The 24,967-nt window shown below is 39.1% G+C and overlaps 1 protein-coding gene across 1 annotated transcript; it reads left to right on the top strand.

The window, feature by feature from the left end:
• The first annotated feature begins 5,922 nt into the window (after positions 1-5,922).
• On the top strand, positions 5,923-24,767 carry LOC140235168 (uncharacterized). The gene is made up of 7 exons (XM_072315204.1): positions 5,923-6,248; positions 20,800-20,971; positions 21,273-21,432; positions 22,093-22,261; positions 22,748-22,860; positions 23,222-23,281; positions 23,784-24,767. Exons 1-7 carry the CDS (start codon positions 6,191-6,193, stop codon positions 24,765-24,767), a joined length of 1,716 nt encoding a protein of 571 aa, XP_072171305.1. The 5' UTR covers positions 5,923-6,190.
• The last annotated feature ends 200 nt before the right edge of the window (positions 24,768-24,967 follow it).

Below are 24,967 nucleotides of genomic sequence, written 5' to 3'. Positions count from 1 at the left end.
CAAGATGACGACAATTATGGATACATCACCTAGCGAGTAATCTGATGGCAGTGACCACGGTAAAGATAGTACGATCACGACTTCTTCCTGTGGCTATTCTCAATTCCATTGTAAGCGCTTTAAATTACAAATATCATTGTTGTTTTTCCCTCTGCACTGATATATTAATGTACAGCAGCTGTTTCGTATTCAGTAATTCATTCTAGCTGGGAGAATCGGTTGGGAAGGGTAGATTGTAACTCCTTGTTTGTGTGTCGTTTCTATTCTGTGAGACCGTACGGCAGGTGTAATTTATTCGCAGACGAAAATGGAAAGCTATTTTTAATGTGTGGTGACATTTCACCACTGCACTATTCGAGCAGTAATATAGGGCAAAAGTCAAGATTTCCATTGCATTGACAACACTCGAGGGATTATCCCAACCCATGGCTGGAGGCAATTCGGGCCATGTTATCAAGAACGTGGATCAAAGTTGCTTTCGGAGAAGAGTGTTTGTCTCCCTTATACTAATGGAAATTATGTTCCAGTAAAGCTTATTCATGTTCAGTTTGCCTTTGACATGAAACTTCACTCCTTTCTCACGTTGAATAATGAACTGGATAATTGTTATTAAAGAAACGATAAACTTTTCACTAAAATTTTGCATGAGACCTTCAACATTGAGTTTTTGTTTGTTTGTTTGTTTGTTTGTTTGTTACAAAATAGTCATGTTTGTCTCCCACCTCCCTGGTCACAGGATGCAAATCCAGAGTAGTGATGGGCTAGCGATGATGACTTTTAAGAGGAAGGGGCTAGTATACTGCCATTTTATTCACCATTAATATGATTTAGATAAAAATCTATATGTATTTTCCAGGAGAAAAGTTCAGAATCCATTATTCTGGTTGTTTTACGTACACTTTAAGGTGCAGAGACGTTATACTTGCACGTAGGAAACGTAATTTTATCGCACGTTGTTATTATCATTATTTTATAAAGATTAATAATTTTTTATTTTTTTTTTATTTTTGATTCTATATCTGAATTTCTTTTTCATACATAAATGAAGTACAAAATTAATTGAACGAATTAATTGAGCACAGTATAATTTGAATTTCACAGTTAAAACAGATAAATGATGAATAAGGATTAATTAAGATTTATGTGTAGGCCTATAGGTTAATGTATTTGTGTATATTATAGGTTAATGGTTTAATAGGTTAACGGCGTTAATCAAAATGTACCATTGGCCGTTGGGGCCATCTTATTTTTTTTTCTCTCGCAGAAACATGTAAAACTAAGCTGCCATAACGCTTGTCACTTGGATCTTTATGTGTTTAGGTCCGATATAATTATGATGAAACCGGAAACTTGACTCTATTCTATAAAGCCAAATTGAACATGGCGTGCATGGCAATGCATATTATTATGAAGAAGTGCAACGTCAGATCTACATTGAACGATTAGGTGGACGGATCACGAACAAAGCCAACCTTTGAACGATCTTGATATTGAACAAGTATAGAATAATATTATATCTAACATGCAAATTCATGCTCAGCAGTCGTTCGGATGTCAAGCAGTAAAAACGCAGACGCAATTCTTGAGGGAACAAAAAGTCCTGTGAGACCCACAAGGTAAGACTGGGGAACACGTGGGAAAAGGGGAATATCATAAAAAAAGGGAACATTTACCAAGAAAGGGAACAGGTACTAAGAAAGTGAAAAATAACCAATAAATTGCAAAGTCACTTCAGCGAAATCCTGCGGTAATTTATTTGGAGTGATGTTGAAACAGCTAGACAGATTAATCAAAATGTGTATTAATTCTCCCTCCTTTCTCTCACTCTTCCTCTTTTTCTTCTGTGTTTTGTCCCGTTTTTTTTTCTTGTGTTTTGTTTTGTTTTTTGTTTTGTTTTTTGCCACAAAGCCCACGAACCATACGAATGCAAGATTGGTTTTGGTTATAAACTCCATCGGTTTCTGATATCAACGTCTTGGTCGGCTCCAGATCGATATTGTGACACAGAATTTATGCTTAGTATTATATACGTTATGGTATAATGTCATTAATTTGTGGTATATAGGTCCGTGATCTCTCAATAGAAGAATGGAATCTCGGGTCATTTATTTTGATGTGAACAGAAATTCTGGCCTGTAAAGATTGAAGGAGATTGGCGCAGAAATCAAAAGTAATCGTGCAATATTGTACGTGTCATCATGAAACAAAATGATCGGCATTCCGACTGGCACAACTTACAGATGATCCAAAGCTGATACGAACTCGATCTCCTGTAAGGTTTGTTCACACCATGCAAATCGCGACTCCCTCACCACTTCCCTTTCTTGTTGGAGAAAGAGGGCTAATATGCTATGTCATATAAGGCAGTTTAGACATTTTAAGATATTGAGATTAAAGGAGAAGTTGAAAGTTATTTTGAAAAGAAGGGGTAAAACTTTTTTGACGCAACAATGAAAATTTGAACAAAATCGGATGAAGAATCAGGAAGTTATGAAATCTTGAAATTTCACTATTTTTTCCCGAAACAGTTCTTTACTGTAACAGTCAATTTGAATATGCAAAGAGTAAAGTTATGATGTAATTCCCTCACAACTTGTCATAAAAGTTTGCAAATATTGTACATAAAATTTTGAAATTTCCAGTTTTTCTTTTAAAAGCAATTATGCCTCAGTCTCAAATCCTAATATATCTGAGTGATCATTATTTTGAAGTTATTAACCAGGAATAACATTATGGTTTACTCTTATATAACAGAAAAATTGGATTTTTGTCATTTTGTAATACACGATCTATCAGTGGAAAATTGTGAGGTGACGAAATCATCAGCTCACTCATTTGCATATTCATATCAACTGTACCAGGACTGTTCCTCAGAAATTCGCGAAACTTCACAATTTCATAACTTCTCTATAATTTTTAGCCGATTTTGATCTGATTTTCGCTCTTGTACTTGTAGGAATTTGCTCTTTCTTATCAGACTTTATGTTTGAATTGAAGGTAAATTTGATTCTGCACTTCATTGGGCTTACTGATCAGAAATGCTGTTTATCCCAATTCTGCAACAACGTTGCACGTCGATTTGTTTGCTGGATAATAGCTGCTTACACATCAGCTGTGATGCTTTGATTGAGTTCCAGTGATCTCTAGAGATATTCATGTCTTTACTTTTCTCATTCACTATCCGTGAATGCGCAAAGCACCACTCAAAATTGATAATCATGTAAAAGGCAGGGAAGCACCGGGGATGCAGAGGGAGGGGGGGGGGGGGGGGCGTATCGCAGCTGCGAGGGCACGAATGTTTTGTGTCCCTTTGACAGAACTACCAAGTATCAGTGACAGCTACAAACTGCACTGCCAGGCGACACTACCGCCACGTGCCAAGAGCATTTTGCTTCTCTCTCCTATGTATATACTTTCTCTAAAGCCTCACTCTTACGCATTCACAGCAATGAGCAGAGACAAGTGAGTGAACCCAGCCTGCTGCAGTAAGCTCTGGTATCAGTCTAGCATTATGGCGGGAAATTTACGACCGTGACATGTATCATCATTGACGCTCAGAAGACTTTCAGCTGAGACCTTATCGCCTTGGTCCACGCCTTTGCGGCGCTAATTTCATCAATCACCTACGATTGGGAGGACAAATCCACGCGACCACTCTTTGTCGGCTTCTTAATCATATCTTCAAGATGTATCATCACTGACGTCAGATAAATCTGATTAAAATCCATCTTCTCCTTCCCAGGTTGATCCCAGAGTTCAATGTTTTCTTCGTTTAACCTTTTTAATCCTCGCCTTTTATAGCTGCCTGAAAATAAAGCTTGCGATCGCTTGCTTTGTTGCCACTGCGCGTGATTATAATGACATTTAAAGGTAATCGGTCTTCACGCCTTGTGAGGAATGAGGCATACATTAATCATGCTATGAAACGTTTTTGATTCAATGTATAGATAACCAAATGATGTGAATCATGACTAATCTTGTACATATTTATATTTTGTAAATGCATCACTTTGTACATTCAGATCAAACTAAGTTTAGGCCAATATTTGAATTGATGACCGATTATAATATAGTTAGATCCTCATACTAATTTGCTTGTTTGGTAATAACTTATAAACCGGAGATATTCATCTTATAGATAGTGTAGGCCTATCCTTTCAGTCTACAGCTTTCCTTCCTCTATTATAGTAGATAAAACATTCCATTTCTCATCTAAAAGAATTTCACCACAAACTCATCTCATCACTCCTTTATTTAAGAGCTGATCAGTGATTTACATTCACTGCATTAAATTGAGGATTATGTGTAATGTTAAAATCATACCTATTCCTGTAAACAAAGTGGCTGTTTGGGCTTAAATGCGAAAGTTCCAACGTAATCGGGCGGGTGCGAAGAGTATAGCATCAGTGGTGACACGACATTTACTAATTCTGCGGCAATATTGCTCCGATCAAGATTATTATTATTATTATTATTATTATTTTGCACGGACTTATAGGGTTAGGGTTAGGGTTAGGGTTGTGATTTACATAGGGTTTTAGGTTTAAGCTTGGCGTGAGGATTAGGATTAGATTTTGAGTTATGTTTTGTGGGTATAATTTACGTTTGGCTTAGCGTGTTGATATTTCATGGGAGCAATATTGTCGCAGGAACAGGAGCATCATGATGAAGTACTTTTCAAATAGTGACCTGCAAAGCGCTCCATTTGGTCATGTCCTGGAAGAAAATGCTCGGCTGTTACGGACACAGAAATTATGGTATTTTGTGATTATGGATGAAGAAATCAACTTATCTTCTCTCTGTCGCCTAAAAACACCCGAAAAGCATCCTGAAAAAAAAAAAAAAATCTGCTGATATGTCCCTCACTCATGTTTTCAGCGTTACTATTTTTATGCACACTCTCCAAATATTTGGCCATCTTTTACAGCAATCTATAGGCAAACCCATTAAGAAATCAGCTGCATTAAACTATATCTATACTCGTATGATATCAACTGCTCGTTACATAATTATGAATGTGTACAAAAGTTGAAGTAATATATTTCCCATTCTTGTCTTTTCTTATACTGCCGACTCCAGTGGCCTCGAAACAATGTTCTCCTCTTTGTATCGTTGATGACCAAACTATTGACATGTTTACCTTGAAGAGGTGATAGTGTATACCGGACTGAATCTGAATAAACGCTCAAAACACACATACATTTTATTAAACACGTACATAAACACACAAGTCACATGGGGCTAAAAAAGCACATTATAGCGGTAATATATTTCATGAACTGGAGTACATTATCATTACTGTTTGCAAATCGGCAACGTTTTAACAGTTAGGACTTCAGTCGAATGCACAGTCTGTAATGCAGCTGACTGCGTCTTACATGCTTTAAAATGGCAGCATTAGTCAGCCGCTTCTATTTGCCATAGATTTATTTGCATGATAAATAATCGGGTACGTCGCCTTTTATTGTTGGGTCCGTTGATGGTCTATGGCCGATGGACCATACAACACACATTTACACAAACACATTTACACACACACACACACACACACACACACACACAACACTGTAGTTCCCAGGATGCAGTGCGGACAACGCAGCTGAGTGTGTTGCGGTAATCCAAAAAAGCACAATGCTCTCCCCTATTAGTGGTCCATGTACCTTACCCATTACGTGTAGGAACCCACACACCTGCAAAGAAGAAACTAACACCGTATTCGAATGTTATGTCTTCATCCGTTTCTTGGCGAGACGGGAAGGAAATCTCTTTAACTGTGGAAATAAAAAAGAATGATCTTGATTAAACATCATTACTGATCATTTTTCGTTACAGCTTTTCTGAACGTAAGGGAGGAGTACTACAGCGAAGTCGCCACTGACTGTTGCTTCAGTCGCGGAGCTGATCACCACCTGATTCCAGACTGTTTTTAAGCTCGTCGAAAGCTGAGTCGAGGTGAGGCGGAAGGAGAAACTGTGTCGGTGATCGCCCTCCTCATCATGTCGTCTTCCTCCATTCATCTTCTTTGACCCTTGACCTTCAACCTGCGATCTCCCATCACAGTTTCGAGGGCCATCTCTGGTCAAGTAGGACGCGGACAGGCGGCAGGAGATCGCGATTTGTATCTTTCACTCTGAAGAGACCTGAGTAGATTTTCATCACGGATAACAGGTCGGAATACGACTACACCGGGATGTCTATCGCGGGGTTTTCTATGGCGGAATCCGTCTACTATGAGGAACCATACACAGGTTGGTATGGAAATGTGTATAAGATTATGTTTGCGTGATTGTGTAGTATCGATTAAGCTTAAACATCGACTAAAACACAACATGCTAAAACATGAACTGCACAGACGTTTCCATCATTTTAAGTCAAAGGCAAAGAAGAGAGATTGATTCAAAGACGTATCGATTTGTCATGACGCATTGTCATGCAATGTTGCTATACTGTAGCTTTGTTCGATGGCATTATAGCTGGCAATACACAGATTAAGTCAAAGAAATGGCGGTTTGAACGTCCCCAATAATCGCGTAACGCATGGTTCATACAATATGCAACCAGAAGCGAAAAAGAGCATAGATGCATGATAGTTGAGAATACGATTGTACACACAATTGTATATAACGTAATTTAGTCTACGTCAATTCGATGCAAAGAACACAAACGGTGAATAGTATATAACCATTCCTTGTGTAGGCATAATAATTATATTGACATCGTACTGCTGCATCCCCTGTACGATTCTGTGAATAGTTGGGCCTGGTGCTTACCTCATTGTAGAATGTATGTGAAAGGAACAGGGACACGTATTGTGGCATTACTTTAGGAAAAGCGAAAAATGATAAATGGCGATACATGGTTGTCAGCGTTAGTGCCTGCAAATACTATGTATTTGCACTGTGGTGGAATGATCAATCTGAACAGAGCGTGAAAAGCATATCAGCCGTATCATCCTGTTTTTTAAATCTACTTTGGTGTCATTCATTTCTTTAGAAATGACTTATTTCTTCATTCATGTACTTATTCGATTTTTTTTTGCTATCTACAGTATTTCATAATCTATCTTTTCATTTAATTTAATTTCAGTTCAGTTCATTATTTTTCCCCACTTCCAACATTGTATCTATCGGTGTGTTAATCTATTCATTCATTCCCTCCTTTCCCATTAGTTTTAAATATCATGTACACTGTAATGCTCAATTTGTTGACAAAACATTCATTCATCACTCAACGTTAGAAATGACAATTTCATTTGCGCTGCTTTCGCTAACATTTCCTACAATGATTCATTCATCTTTTTTTTATCTTTCAATTTTTATTAAACAACATCAAACAAAATTACAGAGATCAAAGACATGATTATTCAAATAAAAATAAACAAGAAAAGAAAAAAATAAGATAAGGCAGCATACAAAAACCAATAATGTCGATTATAAATCACTAAACAATATACATTGTATCAAGTAAAACAGTATTATAACGAGGTTTTTAGGAACATAATTTTACAAATAACCCTTTGCTTCATCAGGTCCGTAGTCTATCAAGATACAGAAACAAACAATTCATTCATCTTATACAACCAGAAACAGGCTGGGAGAGAGAGAGAGAGAGAGAAAAAAAAGGTCTTAATCGAAAGAATGGAGGTAACCTACCTCTGGGAACCATGTCAGTGCTGAATATTGACGTCTCCTTTTTCAAACCAAATGCCAAACAAAGCACCGGAATGTGGATGGAAATTAATTTGTTTACGATACACAGGAAAGACACAAATATAGTTTGATAATCTGTTTTGATTCGTCATCTCTCCCATATCTGTCGTCATCGTAAGATCAAACGGTGAGATAGGCAGGCGCCGGGGTGTTGAAATGGCACAGCGCGGGGCCTGGGAAACAAACCTCTCCAGTCTTGCGAACATTTATTCTCTTTGTAATCATATACAGGAGAGAAACAAATCTATTCTTACTAGTATTGACTTCCTCGCCTTGATGAAGGGTAGATAAAGTCATGTCGCCATGGCAACGCATGAAATTATACAGAGGTGGAGGAGAAGCGAAGCCCCTCTGCTGCTGATAAGGCCACGTGTATTTGGTGTAAGCCTGTCATACGGGAATCCGTTACAGGAGGAGCACCAGGGGAAGATCTGGAAGCCAGGCGATTCTTGTGGTGCTGAAATGATTGACATGATTCATCAGGATGATTATCGCAGCTACTTTGATTTTTTTTTACCGTAAACGTATGTCTCTCTGCGTCTCTCTCACACACATTCTCACTAGACATGTGTATCTTCTCTATATTTCATTTCATTTCATTTTATTGTTTTTGCATGGTACAAGTAATCCACGATATCACTTTCGAAAATATACACATTGATTCATCATTATTCATGGCTGATTTTTCAAATGAAAGGTAAGGAAATCATTGTGACAGAGAACAAAGATATAATAAAAAAAAAATCAAAGTACCATACAAGAGGATCCTCAGTAAGCCGAGGTTAATACTGGGGCCTCATTAAATGCACGAAGACAAAGAAATATATAAACAGTTTAACAACATTATTATCAAGTAATATAACAAGATACAAGATACTTGTTTGCCGTATCTTTATCTTCGTAACCACCATGTAGGCCCTACATGTACTACATATTCAAATTCATGAATTTCTTCGGTCGAGTATATACATGTAGGGCAATCTGATAATCAGTTGCAATGTATATTACGTATGTTTATATATTTATCTGTGTGTGAGAGAGAAAGAGAGGGAGATGAAAGAGAGGTCGATATCGTAGAAAGAGATAAAGATATCACGCGTGCACGCTGGTAACTGATATAGAAAAATGTATCAGAGACAGCGATTGAACCAAGAACCCCCCCCCCCCCCAGAAATTTTCATAATGATAACTCCTTGGTTACCTTGAGGTTAAAATAGTCCACTAGGCACACGTCTTTGAGGAGCTAATCAACTACTGTACGCTTTGGTCCACCTCCTTGGACCCGGGTCCATGGTATCGAAAGTCAGTTTGTCGCCATGAGGTGCATTTTTCGAATTTGCGTTTATCATCGGGTTTTTATGATTTTGCCAATATTGATGTCAGAGGATAACCTACATCCGTGCGTCAGGGAATCACCGGCTTTATTGCCATGGTTACAGACCGTGCACTAAAAGCACGAAAGTTATAAACAACTTCATCTCGAGGAAACAGAGATGTTCACTGCGGCTTTCTAGTCTCGCTTATACTATAATAGTTAAAAGCATAATGTGCCTAAATAGAACGAGGCCGATGAGAATCGAGTGTCCTCGGGTGTGCTGTTTAGTATCGCTCCGATCCTTGCTTGTTCGTCCGAACGTGAGGCGTGTCTTGAAGGAAATTTGATAACTTGGGCTAATTTCCCGTTGTTGGATGCCTTTACGTGAATGTCATATGCCGATGTATCACAAGCATTTTAGATGTGAAATTCATTATATTGTTTAACTTTCATCTGTCTTGCGAGATTAAATCTATGTAGTTATCTTCAACCAAGTATATTGGACTTCCGTGGGTTCCATGGCAATAGATTACACCGTTCACTCTCGTAGACTAGGCATATCATCTGATCTGATTTTGATATGTTAAAATAATCATATTATCTTTATTGAGTCAACTGAATTACAGCTACAAAATTAGCATGGATCCGAAGGTATGCTGCTTGCGTACATTGTAAGTCAGTATTCTTACAGGGTATGCTAATGTATTAGCGATCTCTTGGAGACAAATTCAGCTATGGCGTTCAGCATTTATATTAGTAATGGAGATCCGTTTGCTCTAACAAGTTCCTATAAGGTTCATCTAAAGAGATGACGACTATTACGTCAATACAAACAATGTATAGATTTTTTTTTTCAGAGGTAAAGATTTTTATACCCTGAATCACTCCACAAAAATGTTCAGTTATCAACAGTTATTTATATTTCTATATTCAAGCATGAAAGCAATGGTAGGAGAAATAGTCTTACGATGTATTATAACACAAATCATTAACGGACAAACAAAATGGCAACATGATTACAATGAATTGATAACCGATAACAATGAACAAAGACAAACATGACCAAGGTCAAGAGGTGAGAGAGAACACAGATCGAAGATTATTCAGTGAGTGGCTGTATTGAAAAGGAATCGATTAATTCAGGGAATATTTTGGCCTGAGAAAGGCAGCATGCACTGTAGACTTAGAGTAAATAGAAATAATGTGAGTTTGTATTTTCGTTCGTTCATCTTCGTGAAATATACTTAAACATGATTATGTTTAACGACAAACCACAAAGCGACTTATGTAGGACTAGGTGGTGACAACTCACTGCAGCTAGATGATGAAGGAATATTATGCGAGCATCATCTTCCAAAACACTTCAAAGGAAGCATTTATAATGACGTACATGTACATGTACGCATATTAATAGGAAAAGTTCAACACCTTTATACGTTGTCAGCGCAAGAAGGGACCGTTAAAAACACGTCCTCATTTTGGCTAATTACTGCGAGGAAGGGTTCATTAACTCATATTAGAAGGTGGCTAGACTAACGCATCATTATTGACGTAATGCAAACAGTAAGCTCTGAAGATCAGCAAGGTACTGATGTAATCCAGTAAAAAGTATCAACAAGCTTAATGGGATTAGGCACCTCTTATAGGTAAAGGTGTACATGTAAGTTGCCTGCATTTCAGTAGGTGAAAAAGCATCCATAGTGACCTATGATATGAATATGATGATATGAAAATTACGGACACTCCAAAGATCTCAACATCCATTGTGTATATTGTGCATATTGTGTCTGTGTGCGTGTGTGTTCAATGTCACTATTATATGTTATTGAGAAGAAACCTCGGTCCTTTTCACGCACACGATCCTCGTGTGTGTAAATAAGACAATCACGGATTCCGTATAGTGGTTTATATTGAAGAAATCAAATTGCATGAATATTATTTATGACGTAAGGTAAACAGAGAAATAGAATGCATGCAGTTTTAGCATCACCTTTACGCCTAAATCCTACCGATTTCGTTGGTGATTGGCATCTCCCGTACAATCATGCAAAGTACATTTTTGTATTATGTGGGTAACTTCGTTAACTTGTGACTGGTCCACCAAACTACCGATATTTTTTTCTGAGTATTCCCTCCAAGCCAATTTTAGACAGTTTCGCTCAAAATACAGTCGTTCTGGGGTTTGAAGTTGCAGAGTATAATTAGGTCTGCATTAATAATCTAATTTTAAGTATTTTTTCTTTTTTTGCCTGTGAGATGGAAACCGTACTGATCCAGACGGCTCTTCCACCACTCCCTGCACCCTAATTTCACGTCAACTGGAGTCATGCTCATGTACAAGCACCACGGGCCTAGAGGGAGGAAGAAATTAATTCATACCGATGATAAGGCTTTCCACCGAGTTGTGCGCGCTAATTTCCCGCGGGAACGTTTCGTTCCCCCAAAGTGCCAGGAGGAAGAAACAACATATTGTGTCATTGGTCGTGTATTGCTCATCGTTTGGAAACTTCAAACGACAGCAACCTCATCCAGTGTAACAACGATAACGGGCAAGAAAAAAACAAAACTGCAGTAGAGTGCAGAATCGTTTCTTGTGCACTCACCTTTATCATGCCACGTAATAATTGTAGTTGAATGAACTCCCTCTTGTATGCATGAACGTTCTAAAATAAGTGAAGCAGGCAAAGAGGGTGTAGTAAGTATATAAGAGCAATCATTTTGTAATCACTTTCTCAGTGTGAAAAAAAAAATCAGATAGTTTAGTGCGACCCTTTAAATATCTGAATTGATTGTGTGTGCATATACAGTGTATAAATTTGCTGTGTACATGTTATTCTCTTTGTATGATATAAAATGATGGATGAATAAGCTGTTATATTTTGATTCCAACGGGTGCAGAAAATTTCATCTCTATACTGGTCATCAGGCTACGATTGAAACTGGGATGGCTGATGAAACACCAGACGATAACCGAGTGTCATCACTTGGCATGGTGATCATATCCCGAGAAATGTTTGTCCACAGCGTCCGTAGCCCGAAGGTTCAAGTAATCAGAACACTTCCCGCGTAAATCGTATGGATCTACAGTTTAGTCTCATAATAAACGCGGTTGATTTCCAGTCTAGAGAGCCAAGAGATTTGGCGTAATCTCCGATGCCCAATAAGAGGACGCGAAGTGATGAAATACACGATGCAGTGTATCGTGGGTGAGAAGATGATGATTATACAGGCGACTCCCGTTGTCCTCGGGACCGGCAATTTTCTTTCGTTATTTTGAAATTGTGTCGAACAGTAGAGTATAACAGGTTTTATACGTACAGTTGTAAAGATGTATAGATGAGGATTTGGGGGACCTTTTTTTTTTTTTCCCGTTGTAACGAGAATTTTGTTAAAATTTGTATGACCATGTTCGATATAACGGGAGTGCACTGCATGAGAGTTTCTGTCTGTGTGCATCTGTGAATAATCTAAATATGAAATAATTGTCAAATTTTGGTGAACCTTGAGAGAGAAATGTGTTTTGTGACGTCCCTTCAGGGCTTCCATGAGATATCCCCTTGGTTTCGAAGACATGCTTTTTCCTGCCAACCGGCAATAAATACTTCCATCAAGGCGTTGTTCCTTTTTATGCACGTTATATCACTTTTATGGAACTATTATTGTTAGATGACGGCACGTTCCAGTACATACGATGATTAAAACAATACCTGGTTATATATCAATTTTCTGTGTTTTTGTTAGAGAAATTTCACGTAAGATGACATTTCTATAACACATGGACGTCGTATAACCAAGGAGGTATGAGAGTTCTCTCATACCTCCTTGTTATAACATGTTGTCAACGGATATTGTCGTATCATGTAACCGTTAGGCCTACATGATACCGAGGTGTGGCGATACATTTTTTTTTCCTTTTAGGTCTAATCATGGAGCTAGTAGCTCCATGGTCTAATTTACAAATGAACGGACATTGTTCAACGCTTTGGAAATCCTTTAAAATCTGTTGTTAAACACTATCAAAGGTCATTACTTAACAGATTGAATGAGGAAATACCCAGCCAATTGAGTTCATACCGATGAATTTAATTACTACATAATGTAGTATATTAAGAAATTGGAAAATGATGGCAATATGATAAAAGTGTGTTAATTGTGAAGATTACGAGGAAAATTATACGCAAAAATATTTGTACTGCAATTATTGTTTCAACGAAATATTATCGTCAAACATCATGAATGAAACTGCATGACGAACGGGATTGACATGTGCGTTTGCAGATTTACTACGCAAACACGGGGTAATAATCTCCGATTTTGTAGAATGACCTTTTTGCCCTGACCATGAATTAGAACCCAGCGGGAGGAGAATTATAATATACATTCCGAGGAGATTGGATCAAGCACTCCCGCAATATTTATGTGAATCAGGAAACCATGGGTAGCATATATAATCCTCTTTGTCTCCGTTTTTTGACGTGCTGTCAAGGATGAACCCAAAAGTCAAAAGTTATCTTTTAAGGGGCCTGTCTGCGTGATGTCGTCAGAAGTAAACTTTACGGTTGACCTTGTATGTAAAGCCTTGGACAAGACTTTGTTTATAATCGCAAAAATGTCACAGAAATTCCATTTGCCGTTTCCTTTCTTTCCTACTTTCTGTGTTAGAGGTCATATAGTTATAATGATATCAGTTTATTATTATCACAGATGATGATAAGGTATAGTAGAAGTAGTGTAGTAGTAGTTAAAGAGTACTATATAATACAAATGTGTATATACATGTACATGACAAGTAGCAGCAGCAGTAGTGTAGTAGTAGTATAGTAGAAGCAGTGAAGATATAGAAGGAGTTAGTAGTGATAGTCACCAGGTGACGATGATGATTACATGAAATCCATGATGATGCTATTGCCGTCGTCATAAAGTTGAAATTTCTTTGTAAACATCGGAAGAAATGTTTTACTCGACAGTTTGGCTCTAACTCTACCGAGGTCATGGCAGGGATGCCCGGAAGAACAGTGTTGTAGCGGAATTTAGGGATTTTGATTTGGAATATTATTATTGTTGCTGATATCACTTTACTCTTTTATCATCGTGTTCTACCAGTGTACTACGAGTGTTCATAACGTCATCTTATCAACATCATACTACAAAACAGCGAAGAACACTGCAAAATAAATGAAATGCAATGTCCTAATTAAATGTAGGCCCTATATATATATATATATATATATATATATATATATATATATATATATATATATATATATATATATATATATATATATATATATATGTATATATATATATATATATATATATATATATATATATATATATATATATATATATATATAGTTGAAAGAAATTGGACTGAGGCGGGACGTTGCTCTCGATCTTAGTCTCCCTTTTATTTGTCAAGCTTTCGGCCCGTCATTGGGCCTTCGTCAGGACCTACCAACAGAACGATTATTATATGAATAACCTGATGTGTCATATAATATATAATGCAATTTCACATATTACCAATCTTCTCAATCCTTTCCTTTATATACACAAATCAATCATTCAATTCAATACAAATATCCACTCTAACCTCCAGTCATCATCAGAATAACATCATATGTCCAGGGAGACTAAGATCGAGAGCAACGTCCCGCCTCAGTCCAATTTCTTTCAACTATATACATCCAACAATGCGGCACCGCGTACGTTCGGGACCCAGGGAACTATTTCTCACATTATATATATATATATATATATATATATATAAATATCCGTTCCAGCGTTTTGGCGAGCCAATCAGGCAGAGCAATGTCATGTAGGCCCTAAGTGGTATTTCAAAGTGATCCAATATACTCTTCATCTATGATATCAAAAAGCAAAGACTGTAAAATGCATTTGTTATTTCAAACAGAAGGACAAGAATTTATGGAGAAAGAACGTTTGTATGATAATGCATCTACTCAAATTACATGAATGAATTCAAATCTGCTTTGGAAACGCATCTTTTTTTACAGTGTAAACAAACATGAAACTCGGTGCCACTGCAATGGCAGTTTTATATTCTGTTAGGCCTTTCCTTTTCTTGAGCGCGAATAGGGACATTATACACTATAGTACACGCCATATAAGCGTTGTTAGTTATGATTATTATTATTATTATAATTTTCTCTCTTGTGAGGGGAGGGGTGCTGTTCGTTGCCTGCCTACTAAATCGCGCTCTGCAGAACGCTGTCAGTCAACAAAGCATTCAATCAATCATTAATCTTGCGACATTTCATTGCCCGACTCTGTACCAGGTGAAGTGCTCCGTTAATAGCTTGACTCAGAATACTGGAGGAGAGAAGTATTAAGCCAAAATAAAACGACAAGATTCCGCCATCACCATTATGGAAGGCACACTGTGATCTTCCAATGGAGACCAGACAAGGTGTAATAACAGATATTCTCACAATGATTTTCCGCGTCAAACACGGTTTTGATCACAGGGTGCCTGCACGGAAAACTTCATCGACGAGGTATATTTCAATGATTTTAAGAAGTGTGTTCATGAGGGGAAAAATCGCAACAGATAAAACACTCTAGATATTACAAGAAAGAATGAAAGGCCAACAATATGACCTCGGAACTTTTTTTTTTTCTTCAAGGGGGGGGGGTCACTACAAGATGATCCATCCCAGGGAAAATCTATTTTTGCTGAAAATGGTGTAACAGAAGAAGCTGAATGATTAAGAGTTTAGCGAAATCAGGAAAAATGTCAAGAACACGAAAATTATTTGAATATGAGGAAGTCAACAAACACGATGCCCTGTAGACGTCTCAGGATATCTGCCATGCATCTGTGATTATGACGTCACCAAGGTTACATAACCTTCATTTGTTTTGCATAATCTATTATAGACTGTAAGTGATTCCATTGTTCGCCCAAAGAAAGATTTGCCGCAAAGTTCTACTTTACATTCAGATTCTCGTTACTTTCTCATGAGAAGGAAACTGCTCCCATGGACTAAAAAATTACCCGAATGGAAGAGAGGAAATGAAAACGTATTGAAGCGAGACTACGGGTTAAGTGAGGGTGCCGAAGATGTCATGTGACCTGTAGTTGTCAATGAATACAATTTTATCTCAGCATGAGACGAAGGGACATGGATTCAGGTTCAGCTGTAAATACGACCCGTTTGACCTCTGCAAGCTCCTGTTTGCTTTCGCTAGGCTGCGTTTCAAAACGTTGTTTCTGTTGTTACTATTTCGCTCAGAAAAAAAAAAATGTGTCCATCTGTCATACGTAATTATACCAAGAAAATCCAACTGATATTCACGGCAGATCTTACCAGCTCTCGTACGAGTCGTAGGCTGCATAAAGACAGAAAGACGCCGTACTTTAAGTGTCAAAGGAGAACGTTGGTGCTTGGGCTCAAATTTAAAAGCACGTAGTAAGTGCATGCACCTGAACTACGCCGCGAACGGTTGTGGTCGTTCATGGCAGCCTGAAGCCTGAGCGTATTACAACGCCAGTCATTCTCCCTGACACATTAGTGTTCTCATTTCGACTGACATGGGTTTTAATGTGGATCTGTAAAGCCTGCCCGTTCAAAATGTATTTTATAAATCACACATCCTGCTGGAAAGTAACAGAAATGTGACTATGAAAAGCAAGTTACAGTTACAGTACAATTCGCCTGTCAGAAACAAACAATGGTACCAAGCTCAAGGCGAATGGGAGGTGTACGCGCCAATAGTGATGTGAGAGGGTAGCTTCTGCAATATAAACGTGAATCCCTGTAAGAAAACCAGCAACGGCATACATAATATACATATGTATTTCATGCAGCCGGAGGTCTTGTCAGTGACAGGGTGCTAATAAACATCATTTCGGCCATTGCCCCGTATATGTAGGATTTTGCTCTCGTGTTTTCAATTCGCGAATTGTCGTCAATCATACGTTACGAATTTCAAGAATGAGGAAGTGTTAGTTAACGACAACAAAACGTGTAGCTTATGGTTCTTCAATGATGGAAGGGGACCCAAAAGGAAACGTTGTTCTGTCTCTTCATATTGGATACAAAATATCTAGGACAGTAATTTTTCACTGGAAAGCAAATAATTGAATGGGTCAATCAGCGAAAGCATTATTTCATCAAGCTGGCTAATCTTGAATATAAAAGCAAACCACAGTCGTGGATAGATTTTGTGATGTTTTCGAGTAAACCTCCTAGCTGAAGTCACCGATGGCCTCGCCAAATCGTGCTTGTCCCAGCAGGAGGAACATTGTAATCACAAAAAAACCCAATAGGAGATGAAAAGAGGGTGAATTGAGTCAGTAGCTCTTCACTTGAGACTGTTTTGCCCGCCAATAATATCCGTTAGTGTTCATTCACAGGAATAGATCCTTGAAAGGCTAAAAACAAAAAGGGAGAAGAGAGCGGGTGAAACGCTCTGAGCAGGGAGGTGAGACCCTCACCTCCCTGCTCTGAGCTAGCCCTGTATCTCTTCCATGCAGCATAGCAGTCTGATTACTTTCCTCAGGCGGTTTTCATGACATCACATCACAGTTATACATTTTCCGATTGCTCTGACCAAGGAGTTTCGAGAAGCTCCCTGCTCTGACACCTTCAAATCGACATTATCAGCCGAGTTCCAGTACGTCATCCGTGCTACAGAATAAACTAGTACCATCATAAGAGCGTTGTCTTGGCATCGCCCACTCTTGCGGAGCGAAAATGAAAGTAGATGCGCCCCGTACTGTCAGAGAAGGCGACGCATTTCAAAAAAAGCGCGGAGATTTGATGGAAATGAGCAAAAAACGTATGCTTTCTCGATGGGACGGATAGATAAAGATAATTATAGTCTGGCTTCATCGAATTACCGATAGAAACTGATAAGAGTGTATTTTCTTGACAGCACTAAGGAGCACTATGTTTCTTATATCGTGGAATGTTGACATTATGCCTCGCGGTAAATGTCATTCTGTTGTGAACAAAGAAAAATGCAAACCATCAACAAAAATGTGAAAGAAGTTTACGTCACTTGAAAAAAAGAAGAACTATTTGAATATGTCCGCTTGTATTTGTATCATCAACAATATCATTGTAAGAGATGCATATCTAAATACTATTTTACCCTCAATAACCAAGCTATAATGTGCATTCGCCAGTACGATATACTAGGTATGCCTACATGTATATAATTATTCTTTCTTGAGTCTCCCTCGAAATCAATGGACCATTATTTATTTAACACGTGCTATAACATTTACAATGACTGTTAATCCCTGTTTTGTGAGTTTTATTCGTTGCCAATAGTAAGGTCATGCTGAACTTGAAAATGTGAAAAAATACAAACAAGCGAAACAAAGCAAAACAAAACAACACAAAACAAAAACAAAACAACTAAGTGCATTCTGATGTTTGAAATAATGTAAAGCCACTGCTCGTCAGACGTACACGTTCCGGCACCATTGCCGACACAAAGCTTGCCAAGAAATATATTTAGACACTCTTTATTGTGTGTTGTGCGTACGCTTGCCATTTTAGAGTTTTAGAACAGATTTCCTATACTTTTCGCGAGACATATTTGGGGGAAATTCCTTCTATTTTTCTCCAGTCTCGACATCCGGGGAAGTAGATTTAGAACAACGTCTAGCAACTTTTTTTTTTTTTTTGATAAATGAAAACGTGCCCCGAAGCAGAGGAAGACATGTAAACTACTTTTTTTGACCTTTAAAGGAATTTATCGACATGATTTGATAAAGGGAAACAAGATATACAACTGATAATGGTATGCTTCAGAATAGTAATGTTGTGGCCAATGACGTCTGTATATATCTTTTAGCCTATTTTGCAAGTAGATTATGATATCCGCAATACCATATTTCGTTTTTTTTTCTACTCTTGTTTATTATTAAATTAAATGTAACGCAGATTACAGTGCATATGCAATTATCATTTTAAAGGGAGAGAGAGAGAGAGAGAGGGGGGGGGGGGAGTTGCATCGATAAGATGAAAAATGAACCTTTTGTATTGTGAGTGACACGCCTGATTATCATACAAAGATTATGTTTGCTTGTTTGTTTATGTGCTTGCTTGTGCTTTGCGATAAATTCCGGAACACCAAGCGTGTCATTCTCATGCATATAACATGCACGCTAAATACATCACGGAGTTGCACGAAAGCATGTTCATCTATTTTCATCTGATGTCTCTATAAGGTCTCTGAGGTGTGAGCGGTGCCATATTTTTCACACTTGAGCTTTGCTTTACTCCAAGGGTCCATACAGTGTACATGGCTCCTTGGAGTGCGAGATTGTAGTTGACTCACTCTTGTATAAACAATTCATGAATCCAACAAAGGAGGGGCAAATTTGTTCTATGATGGATACCATGTATACCTGTAGTCCGTTGAGTAATTGTCGTCCCGTGGTTCAAGTCTCACAATCACCTTACAAAGACATAAAATAATCTATCGGCATAGACTGTAACTCAATGCGTGATCAACGCAGCCAGTCGGTGAATAGAAAATGATTAAACTAAAGGTATAGATGTAACGAAAAAAACGAATGTCATCATTCCGTTCATGTTCATTATGACTGCAATTATTATGTTCATTAAGATAAAGATATCAATAACGCTAGGAATGTTTTTAAAAATAGTAGTAATGATAGTATTAATAATTCCATAGTAATGATTATCAATATCAATGTAACCATGTTGCATTTCCACATCACACACGACTACGGTTTTGTATATTTTTCAAAATATAGTAAATAGTATACAGTATAAGCAAAATGAAAGGGGGCAAAATGAAAGTATACCTAAACAGACAATACCCACAATTCCGTGTGACATCTAGATTTTCTTTTTAAACTGACAGATGATATAACCCACAATTATTGATACATTCTTATTTTGTTCAAATGGTACATTGTACGCGGGAGAATCTGCACTGTAGATTAATGAAAATATTATAGGGACAGCCATAAGGCAGTGGTGCATAATACATTATCGGTAGTCCATATCGTGTACAGCGCGGAGATACGTGCGCTTGAGTGTAAATGTATCGACATGCAGTGCAAACATAACTTTGAACCCCCTTGTGTGATGGGCAGACAGAATACACCATTAAACTCGTCAGTCCCGTGGGCAACATTTCTATGTACGTTATCAACGGTGTTTTAGGATGATAGTCCCGAAAGGGGTCCATTTTGCACAAAGAGATGGCCGTCTGGGTGCGTGCGAGAAGATACTGCCGCACTACGAAGAACGTGCACGTACGATGGTCAAAGTCTATTTTCTGTATGAATAATGTATTTTCAAGCAACAACCACTGAAAGGTGTATATATCTCTCTTTCAATTTCTATAAAGAGCAAAGTCCACTGTGCCACCTGTGAGCTGGTGCCCAATTTACGACAGACTCAAAGCTCTTATACCCTTGTATATTGATGGTTTGTATCCCACGAGGGTGTGCAGACAAGGATGGCAGTAAAAGATAATAATACTGGATGAAAGCCACTAACTCCTAACCCAGTATTTATTGTCTTATTCATCAAAATTTGCCCAAAATTGTTTAAATTATCGTGATAATACTGTTCGAAACCAAAACCAAAACCGAACCGAACCGAAACATGACCTCACATACGCAGCAGCAGTAGTTTGGTGTTGCACTAAAATTATAGAAGTCATAGTAAAAATAGTCGTGTTTCTATTTTGTTTGTCCGTAAAACTGTTGTTGCAGACTTTGTAATGATCGTTGCCACCCATTTCTTCTTGGTCCTGCAGTTCCTGGGCCTTGCAAGACATGCTGTCTTCGCTGTCCGTGCCCCAACCTCCTGACGACAATCGTCTACCTGATCGGCGTGGTCGCTTTCTGTGTCGGCGTCGTTCTCGCCTCCGACGAGACCGTCAATATCTTCCTCTGGAATGACACGCTCAAAGGAGTGATGTCAGACTGGTGAGTTTACAAACAAGACCGAACCAAAACCAAAACCGAAACCAAAACCGAATCGAACCGAAACAGGACCAAGTATACCCACATGTGAAATAAACAAATGAAATCAACAGAAAAAAAAAAGTTTTATACCTCTTCTGTATATGTAAGTTGAACCTATGTTCAGTAGGCTAACTTGCTACATTATCCTATCACGATTATTCTTGTCTGTTGCCTTATGCGGTCAATTCTAAGCTGATGGTGTCCCTGTATTAGAAATGGATAAAAGGAAAATCTTGATGAAATTATCTCCACTTTTCTTCAGGCTACTCTACGTGAAGATCGGAGTGGCCGTCGGCACAGCTGTCATGGTCATCCTATGTGTTCTCATGCTGGCCACTGCCTACCTGGGCACGGGTGCGACCCGGAAGGAGTTCGTGTGCCGCTTCAGAACGCGCGCCAAAGGCCGATGTCAGACAGGAATGGTAAGGGGCCGTCGTCTGCTCACGATGGTGCTAACCCTGACTTGATTCCCAGTCGAATGTTCCGGTTTTGTCACCACTGCTCTTTGTTCTGAGCCAAACCATTTTGATAAAAAAATGATGACTATCCATTTTTTTTTTTCACACAGTGCATATTGACAATCATTTCACTTTCATTACCTCAGCAACCATTGCAATGTATCCCTACTGTAAGTTTGCAATTATTGTTTTCTCTGAACAAATTTACATGCATTATATCTGTCACTGAAGAAAGTGAGATTTATGTTTATATATTATTTTACTGTGTAAAAACGAAATAAATTTGAAATGGAACTTGAACTTTTGTCATAATATAATATATCATAATATATACATGAAGGAATTAAAAAAAACACCCAGATTTCCCTAGAACAAAAATTCCTCAAACTGCCCTTGAGCACGCCTGCATTGAAATAAATATCAAGTAATTTATATGTACGAATGTATCGACGGGCAGTATGTTCCCCTCAGTGTATGAAGACTCGTCGTTATTGTGAATACATTCCAAAGTATCATCTTAAATAACTTCAATGACTTTATGCTCTACGCGATAATGAATATAAGGACGATGGCAAAGAGATGAATATTTCCTCGTATTCGTCCCCCTTCCACCTCTTGTCCCAGGTGCTGACCATTGCCTACGTTCTGCTGATGATCTGGCTGATAATCATGGTCATCACCGTCATCCCGACCTTCTTCTTCAGCGTCCACGCCGGCGGCGTCTGCCGGTCAGCCAAGGACCAACTCAACCAGGAGCGCTACTTCTACGAGTGCTTGGACCTCAGGCAGTGGGGTGCGATACACGTTTCTGATATAATAATATTATCAATGTCTTTCGGTCTTGGTGTTAGAGGGCGTCTGTTAAAATGTCAATTTTCCTCGGTGTCCCATAACTTTCTTCTTGCATTATGTTAAAGTGTAAAAAATTGCCGGAAAAGTGTTGTATTTGCGCGAAAGCATAGGCGGAAACTACTCCATTAACATCTGCGACGAGATATTATACTAAGTCTGATTTGAACCGTAAGTTGGAGCAAGATTCCTTGATAGTTATATGCAGTAAGTAGCATTATTGTTGAAAAGATTTTGTTTCTTCGTTTCTCATCCGTTATGCTGCAATCTTTTTTTCTTTTTAATTTTACCTTCAGCCCTTTCTTTGTGTGTGTGTTAGTGTTGTAGCTATAGCAATTTTCTGATGTGTAAAGGACCTAAACTCGACGGTGAAACAATCTTAATCTATTGTCATTGGTGGTCTTCACTTTGCGCTATTGCGCTGTTGTAGGTCTGATAAACTATGACCCGGAAGCGTCTCGCTGGGCTGACCCAAGACTTCCGTCCACAGAGGAGGAGGATTTCTTCATGTGTAACGAAGATCTCGTCTACATGTGTGACAGCGTGAGTATCACTTCGCCATCTTCTTCTCTTCTCCTGTAACATCATGGATGAATTCTGTAACTCATTAAGGAACCCCACCCTATGGTTTGGTGCTGTATATGTTCATTATAACTTTTCCTATTTATTTACTCGTGTTTCGTAGGGCACAGTATAAAAATTGTATTTCGTTTGAGTATTTTGTTGTTTATATGTAGTTATTTCGGTTACAGATCTTTCAAAAGCCTCCTAATCTCTCAGTTAATAACTAAGTCTCAAATTTGCAGTGAATTTTAAAAGACAGAAGTGATTGTTTCTCCTGTTTCGAGCATGCTAACTGTGACTGATGTGAATGTTAATGCGTGTGTCTTGTTCTTTCTTGTAGGATGTCCTGATTTATTACGGCGTCGCTTTGGCTGGAGTGATCCTTACTGTCATAGCGTTGGTGAGTGGACAGGTTGCAGAGTTGAAATCAAATTGACACTTTCCCGCTAGACTAGATATTTCCTTTCGTTTCTTGGTTGTCTTTGTACATTTCGTCATGACATCCTGTCATTCATGCATCTTTTTGAAGTAACATGTGACTGTCTCAATACGATGATAGGAAACGGAGGGAACAGATCCTAAAGAAAAGAATTGTGCGCTGTACATAATGAAGAGAGAGCATTTGTGGCCAATATTTTAGTTTGACATGAAACAAGACTCGAACAATGACAGGCTTGGGCAGTTCGAAAGAATCGGGGCTGCAGAAATACATAAGAATGAGATGATAACCATTTTGATGGAAACTGTCTTTGCGAATTCTTCATAAAAGCATCATAAGCTTATGCAGTGGGAGAGGAGATTCTCTCAAGGACAAAGCTTAGTTGTTGTTGTTGCTTTTTCGACAGATATCTTCTGTTGTATATTTTAATTTCTTTTTAATGTAAAATCTATTCTGTGTTCAGATTCACTACGTTCTCAACTTCTCGGCCAACTACGCCAAGCTGCGTGACCGCTTCAAGGATGGCTATGTGGACAAGCGCACCGGTACTTACATCCATCGTACCACCAGCCTCCGTGGCAGTAAGAAGTCGCTATCCGGGACTAGAGCATCGCTCCGTGGTAGCCGTGCTTCGGTCCGTCATCTGAACGGTGGTCCCTCTAATGGTGCCCTTGCCACCTCGACCTCAGCTTCCGTGATCAAACAGAGCGCCTACAAGAACGAAGGCATGAAATCCAGCAGAGAAAATCTGTATACTATGCAGGAACTGAAACCGACTGGGGGCCCAGGGAGCAGCTACGGGGGTAGCAACTACACTACTAGCAACTATGGTAGCAACTACGCTGGCAGCAACTACGCGGGTAGCAACTATGGCGGTAGCACGTTTGGGGGCTCCACCTTGGGAGGAGGAGGGCAAGACTACAGACCACAGGAAGCAGATATCGAGGAGATGCCTGCGCTGAAGACTGCATACATGGAAGCCTTCGACAACCAGAACGAGTCGTTCAGCGATCGAGAGCGCTTCGCCACCCAGCAGTCATACGAAGCAAACGTCGTGGATCCCTACGTCTCGTCCAACATGAACAACGACGCATTTGGTGATAGCGGCACCTACGCGCGCGGCACGTCCGAGCCGTTCGGATACAAGGGTAGCAACGACATGTCGCGCAGAGGGGACGCCTACAATGACGGCTACGGAAGTAATCTCGATAGGAATGGCACGTTCGGTTCCAAAGAGTACGGGAGTCACCACCAGCTAGGTGATAAGGGATTCGAGAGAGCCAACGAATTCCCCGTACACAGCAGCTACAGTGGCACCGGGCAGAGTCGATCCAACAGGAACAGCGGAGGCAGCACGAACCAGAGTGGCGGAGGGCTGGCGGAACCTTTCGTTACCCTGCAGTCTACGGACTCCTCGTCTAGAGATAAACACGAATATTTCATCTGATCGGGATGAGATGGATTCGTCCTTGAATAGCGTGGGAGAGACATTTTGGACTTTCTGAAGGTGAAAGGGATGGGGAACAAGAACTGGCAAGGAAAGAGACGGCTTCGCCTCGCGCTGCTCCGATGCTGTGAGGGCGGTAGAAGATTCTTGGACTGGTGAGGAGCCTCTTCCCTCTCCCTCTTCCCCCTCTCTCCACAGTG

This window comes from Diadema setosum, chromosome 11 (genome assembly GCF_964275005.1).
Source record: "Diadema setosum chromosome 11, eeDiaSeto1, whole genome shotgun sequence".
Lineage (NCBI taxonomy): Eukaryota > Metazoa > Echinodermata > Echinoidea > Diadematoida > Diadematidae > Diadema > Diadema setosum.
The sequence above is the reverse complement of the archived record's forward strand: the minus strand, read 5'-3'. Positions and strand labels throughout refer to the sequence as shown.

Bases quoted from the DNA above. Each gene is read 5' to 3' on its own strand.
- LOC140235168 (XM_072315204.1), top strand. From the start codon at position 6,191: ATGTCTATCGCGGGGTTTTCTATGGCGGAATCCGTCTACTATGAGGAA. The intron at 6,249-20,799 runs GTTGGTATGGAA...TTGGTCCTGCAG, and splicing joins CTATGAGGAACCATACACAG to TTCCTGGGCCTTGCAAGACA. The intron at 22,861-23,221 runs GTGAGTATCACT...TCTTTCTTGTAG, and splicing joins TCGTCTACATGTGTGACAGC to GATGTCCTGATTTATTACGG.